This window comes from Anoplophora glabripennis, unplaced genomic scaffold, assembly GCF_000390285.2.
Source record: "Anoplophora glabripennis isolate ALB-LARVAE unplaced genomic scaffold, Agla_2.0 scaffold284, whole genome shotgun sequence".
Lineage (NCBI taxonomy): Eukaryota > Metazoa > Arthropoda > Insecta > Coleoptera > Cerambycidae > Anoplophora > Anoplophora glabripennis.
Window position 1 is genome coordinate 394,625 of NW_019416385.1, and position 6,788 is coordinate 401,412.

General features: G+C 30.9%; 1 protein-coding gene across 1 annotated transcript; it reads left to right on the plus strand.

Moving 5' to 3' along the window:
* Window positions 1-1,132: 1,132 nt before the first annotated feature.
* Window positions 1,133-5,879, plus strand: LOC108906317 (B1 protein-like). The gene is made up of 2 exons (XM_018709542.2): window positions 1,133-1,240; window positions 5,386-5,879. Exons 1-2 carry the CDS (start codon window positions 1,187-1,189, stop codon window positions 5,746-5,748), a joined length of 417 nt encoding a protein of 138 aa, XP_018565058.1. The 5' UTR covers window positions 1,133-1,186; the 3' UTR covers window positions 5,749-5,879.
* The last annotated feature ends 909 nt before the right edge of the window (window positions 5,880-6,788 follow it).

Below are 6,788 nucleotides of genomic sequence, written 5' to 3' on the forward strand. Positions count from 1 at the left end.
CTACGTGGTTCTGGAACTTCTCTGTCTGGAAATAGTTCTCTGTAAAGGTGGACTCCTACACCACGATTTTAATTACAACGAAAGTATACCTGAATCATGTCCGTCAATTGATTTACTTATATTTTGTACTGTTGAGCTTATTTCAATAAATAACCTACTGTAAATGACATAGGAGTATAATGCGTAAAAATCTGGGACATGAACGTTAAAATGACATTTATTTGCTTTGTTGTATTATTTTTTGTTTTCCAGGCATACATGATTAGTCAAAATATGTTTGTTGTCAATTAAACGACCGGGCGCTAATAATGCGGTATTAACTAATATTTTCATGCTTTTTCTGTAATATATGTTTCACAAAAGTAAACTTTATATACATCGTTGAATTCAGAATAGAAATCTGCACAATAATAAATAAAAAGAACCTATATTGCAATTTGAAAAATAAAGTTGACTATCGCTTTTCAAACAATAAAAATAATAAATACCCTCCAATTGACATATAAATTTCCCAACTAGTGATGCTCAAATTCAGACGCCACTAAATATTCTAGGCGTTGATTAAATTCACTTGATTCCTGTTTTTATATCTAGAAAAGAGGTTCCTACCTTGTTCCAAAAAACACGATTTATTTTTATTTTTATTTCAACAATCTTAATACACAGATGTGTATAAACACCGCATGTTAAAAGCTATTGGTTTTACAAAATACAATTTTAGGCAAAAAAATTCTACCCGTATTGATTTTATGAAATGAATAGTTTTCTAAAGTCTTACTTTACTTCAAAGATATTAAGCTAAATCAAATTAATCAGGTATAAACAATTTTCCAAAGATCGTACGCCATACATGTCTTTTTGGACCAATTTCTTGACGTTATACACTCTGTACAGCAACAATCGTTTTTGGACTCATTATCGCACTTATCATGCGTTAATTTCCAGAGGCATATCCTTTACTGCCAACATGATGCATTGAATTAATTCATTGGGTCAAGGTTTCAGTTATATAACTATTTTGGAACAAATGAAACTGAAAAAACGACCTCTGCATCCATTAAAGCTGCCGTGATTAGAACGAGTTACCGGGCAATTATTATTCGCTAAATATAAAAAGGTGGTCGGGAGCTTCAAATTTATTGTATGTTTTAATATTCAAGTGCCAACATCAAGAAAAGGAAACACTATGAAGACCTCAGTTGCAATAATTGTCACATGTGTGATTTTTTCAACTGCCAAGGTGAGAATATGTTTATTTCATTGTAAATTTATTTACTGTATAGTTGTTAAAAGAATAGAAAACAATTCAAATTATTTTGATATGCCTAATCTAAATCTAAAATCTATATAATACAATATTTGCTTTTCAGGATGTTTTGGAAAAAGAATACCATATAAACCGTGTTCTAAAATGTCACATTTTTTAAAAATATAGGGTTTTTAAAAAAAAATCCGGCATATTCGATGTGGTAACTAACAATTTTATCTTTTTATCTCTTTATTATATTCGTGATTTGACAGAAACTACTAATCGAATTAAATAAAATAGACCCCTGAGTTTGAACAATTTGAAATTTCAACAATATATAGCCTCACTATTAGGTACTCTATTGTGTGCTAAAATTTCAGTTAGTTCCGTTAACCCATTTTTTAGTTATTCATGAAGATGTTGAAAAAATCACGGTTTTCTACCTACAAAATTCATACCTCTCACTTTAACTCGTCGTAATTTTTTTGTTAATTGATAAAAAAATTCCAAATATTTACTAACGATCGAATTCGATTCGAAGTCGAACTATTATCTTTAGTACTGTGAAGGTCATTTGCCTCAAAAGCTTTTCCTTTTTTCATTTTTAAGCAAAACAGAAGGGAATGCTATCTCCGTAAATATGTGTTCTTTAAAAAAAGAGAAAAAACTGACACAGTATTTCGATAGTAGAATTTCATCAAAGCAGTGCATAATCAAAACTAGAGAAGCTGGTGGCGTGTTTTTTTGCAAAATAATAATCTCTACATACTATACGCCTTGCAGAGATTATTATTTTGGAAACATACACGCCATTAACATTTTTAGTTTTTAGTAAGTATGTTCTATACAAACCAATTGTAATAAATTTTTTAAAGATATTTCGTAATTGACTTTAGGCCATATAATTATTAGATAGACATAAAGATTTAAAAGTAATTTCATTCGTGCATCATTTTTCTCATTAAATATTTTCTTAACAAAGAATAATAAAATATTTTTCTTTTAACAACTGCTTAACTGAAAAAAAAAATGAATAAATAATTGACGAAAAATCGACAATGTTTTGTATTTTCATTTTGTAATAATAAATACGAATTGGGGAAGTAATTTCTTCAATAATTTTAATCTCTGTTACTAATGCAGCATAATTAATATTTATTATCATGACATATGTAACATAACATTGTTGTAAATGTAAGAGCTACCTGTGAATCTAAATCCAAAATAAACTATTCCTGTAATGACCATTTAAATTTAACATAATCGAATCAAAATGAATAGCAAATTTATGTACCTAGTAAACAAAGTACCCAGTTGTTTGGATAATATGTATTTCCATACACAAATGTTTTCATTCAATTTTAACAGAATTATATATAAACATTAATTTACCATAGAGGAACTACATATTTGTTTATACTAATGTGGATATGTGTTTAGAAAGCAAATTGTTTGATATGCGGCGAACCAATGTTTTGTTATTACGTCCAATATTCCAAAATAATATTATAAAATGATATAATTAAAAAAATGGTGTTAAATCTTTAAAAAGAATTCCAAAACTGCTGCTAACATATCAATCATTCAGATTTACATGAGCTGAGTTATAAAATGTTTAAAATCCGATAAATTTTTTTATTGTACAAATATTTCAAAACTGATCTGTTTGATAGAGGACGACAGTTACAACTTGGTGGGTCACCAAGTTTTGTTTTTATATTTCTTATAATAATACTCGTTCAATAAACATCTCCCGCAAATTATTTCGATCAGAATATTCATACCATTTTAGATACATTTAAAATAAAACGACCTTTTTATACCAAAAATTAACTTCAGATGAACTTGGTTTTTGCACATCCATCGGGAGTATCCACCAGTGGAAGCTGTGAGAAAAAGAATCATTAATAATATTTATTTCAGAGAAAGTATATAGTCCAAATGAAATGGCGTCAAACAAACAAAACATTAAAAAATAGTCTCCAAACAGTTTGGTCCTAAATCGATTGACTTTTGTTTTAATAGTACCTTGAGTTTACTTAATATTTTTATCTTTTTAATACCATCCAACAATTTATTGTATAATTTGATACATACACATATAATGTGGGTTGTTCTCCGTCACTATCATATAGGCCAGGAAAATAAGGTTGGAAATGACCATTTCGTGACTTTTTGTTTCGGCAAGCTGAATTTATCACCATAGATGCTAAATATTATGTACAATAACATATTATACATAACATTAGTTTCCACAGTCATAAAAATGGAAGGAAGATTGTTTACAGGGTGGTTAATTGTATAATTTTTACCTAAATTCACGTTTTTGGCTTATAACTTTTTTCCGTTCATTTCCACGAGAAAACAGTAAAGTACTTTTTTTTTCGTCTTCAAAAGACCTATACAAAACTAGCCCTCGGGCGTCAAAAAATTTTGATTAGATCAAAATTTATAAACAGAAGAAGTTTATTTATGACTTTTGAATTAAACATTTATAAACTGCGTTAATATTACCAGAGCGTTTTGACATCGCACCCTCTCATTCCTTATCACTATCTAATAACTCACACGAAATCTGGAATCGGTAAGTTGAATAGTTTACAAACTATGGCCTTATAAACAAATTAACTAATTATTAGTCTGGACGATCTCGAGGATCTTCCACAATCGCATTGATTTTTTTCATGGTAGATTTCATAATAATACATTGAAATATATATATTTTTTTTAATTTCAAATTTGCAACATGGAAATTTTTTTTATTTTTTAGGCTTAGTTGCAAAATGAAATATACGACGCACGAGCGTGATATAGTTATATATTATTACATATTTGGAAAGCTTATGAAAAGAGCTTTAAGTTAAAAAAAAATCGTCAAGATTCGTTAAAAAAAAACAACGGAATTACAGACTGTCAAAGATGACGGCCTATTGTTAAACAAATTAGGTTGGTAGTGGCAAAAAAAATACTGTTATAACCGGCAACCCAAGTTCTTTCCCAGGTAAAAATATTTTATTTGTGGAAGTATGTTAAGTGCGTAAGAAATATTGTCAAAAGTCAGTGGGTCGCTTGATTTTCCGGCGAGCCGTGGCGTGGCGGAAGCGTGGGGGAAGCGAACGACAGCGACTCCGAAGAAAATGACGACAATATTCATAGCCCTGCCGTTAAATAAGCGAAATTCGCTTGAAAATAATATATTTGACAGTCTGTAACTCTGTTGTTTTTCAATGAATCTTGACGATTTTTTTTTAACTTAAGCTCTTTTCATAAGCTTTCCGAATATGTAATAATATATAATATATCACGCTCATGCGTCGTATATTTCATTTTGCAACTAAGGCTAAAAAATAAATTCCAGGTTGCACATTTGAAATTAAAAAAAAAGATAGATTTCAATGTATTATTATGAAATCTACCATGAAAAAAATCAGTGCGAATGTGGAAGATCCTCGGGATCGTCCAGACTAATAATTAGTTAATTTCTGTATAAGGCCATAACTTGTAAACTATTCAACTTACCGATTCCAGAGCTCGCGTTTTTTATTAGACAGTGATAAGGAATGAGAGGATGCGACGCTCGAGGGCTAGTTTTGTACGTCTTTTGAAGACGTGGAAATGAACGGAAAAAAGTTATAAGCGAAAAACGTGAATTTACCTAAAAATTATACAATTATCCACCCTGTAAACAATCTTCCCCACATTTTTATGACTGTGGAAACTAATATGTTATTGTACATAATATTTAGCATCTATAGTGATAAATTCAGCTTGCCGAAACAAAAAGTCGCGTCCAACTCTATATTTTCTGGCCTACATAGGTACACATAAGAGAACGAATATTTAATACATAGGGCTTTTTAGGAAGATTTGAAATAAGATTAATTACAAATTAATATTTCCTATATGTATAGAAGAATTCGAAATTTCATTTTCAACTCAAAAGGTTGTAAAAAGTGTTTGTTCCTGAAATGGAAAACATATTTTTTACTGGATCAATTTCATATGATTTTAATTGTTGTTAATGTATATTTTATCCTTAGCGATATCTAAATAAAACGCCCTCTATAAAACTTTAATAATTTTTTCTAATTCCGAGAGACAAGTTAATTAAGATGTTTTAAATAAATTAATTATAGGCTACACTCGACATCACCAGTGAGCAAAAGGCCAAACTCGACGAGTATAAAGACGAATGTAAGAAACAATCGGGAGTAAACGTCGAAATTTTGAAAAAGTTACCAGAGGGTGAGTTCCCCGAAGATCCAAAATTGAAAGAGTTCCTATTCTGTGTCTCCAAGAAAACTGGTTTCCAAAATGACGCCGGCGAAATCCAACAGGCAGTTATCATCGAGAAACTCGGAAAGGCTTTGAAGGACCCTGCCAAGGCGAAGGAGTTGACGGAAAAATGTACCAATCAAGAAGGGTCGCCGTCTGAAATTACATACAAATTCGTCATCTGCTTTTATAACCACAGTTCGAAACACGTTGTTATTGTTTAGTGAAAATATATTTTTATTGTTAAAAATTTGTCAATGAAATCGAATATTGGCTTTATCGCCATATGAAGGTATTCGTACATAGTCATAAAAAAAATCTGTGTAATTAGTATATAATATATGTTGAATTCATACTGCTGCGTTTAATTTTAATAACATATACAATATTTGTTATGACCACCTGAAAGCAGGACATTCCTTTTAGATGTTGAGTGTTATGGTGTTGGGTACAAATGTCTGCATATGACCCATTTAAGTATCACGTCGGGGTCACCACTTGAGGGTTGCTTTTGGTGTGCAGCACAAAATGAAACTAACTCTCAACGGTAAATAAAAGATATGTTGTCGGGACTCGCCAACGAACGCTTGCAGCGACGCGACATTTCTTTTTACTGCACTTGTGTTTTCCATAAAAGATACCTTTTATTTATCGTTGAGAGAGAGTTTCAATTTGCTGCATAGTGTACTTTTCTATTAAATCGAGCCCAGGAAGACATATATTTGGAAAATACAACTTTCTTGCATCCCAGCTTGCTAATAACATTACATAACATTTTTATATTTCAATTTGCACTTTAACACATTGATATTGATTAAACAATTAAAAAAAGTAATTGTGGCTTAAGCTTTCCTGTGATGACATTTAAAGTATCGTGATTTTTCGGGTTGTTATGGCCGCTACTAACTATAGACTTACATTGTACGTCCTTAGTTGTAGCTAGGAACCTTTCCCCTACAAATGTAGCTCTCGGAAATAAGCTATCCATTAGAGAGGCCAATACGGAACTTCTCACAGAACCACTGCCTGAGGAGCGGTTCAAATAGATTTAATAGGGGGTCCGCCCCCACATATCCTAGCCCGAGAACAACAAGGGTATGTCAAAAATGTATAGCTAACACTTAAGAAGTGCATTGTAAGTAATTGGCTGCGAAAAACCACCTACCTTAACTAAACATTGTGCATTTCACTGCAACCCACACATTTATAAAAAAAAGTGGATTATAATTATGAAATTCAGTATATTGTATATTAAAAAATATAT

Coding starts and splice junctions, on each gene's coding strand:
- LOC108906317 (XM_018709542.2), top strand. CDS start 1,187: ATGAAGACCTCAGTTGCAATAATTGTCACATGTGTGATTTTTTCAACT. Junction 1,241..5,385: donor TGATTTTTTCAACTGCCAAG/GTGAGAATATGT, acceptor AATTAATTATAG/GCTACACTCGACATCACCAG.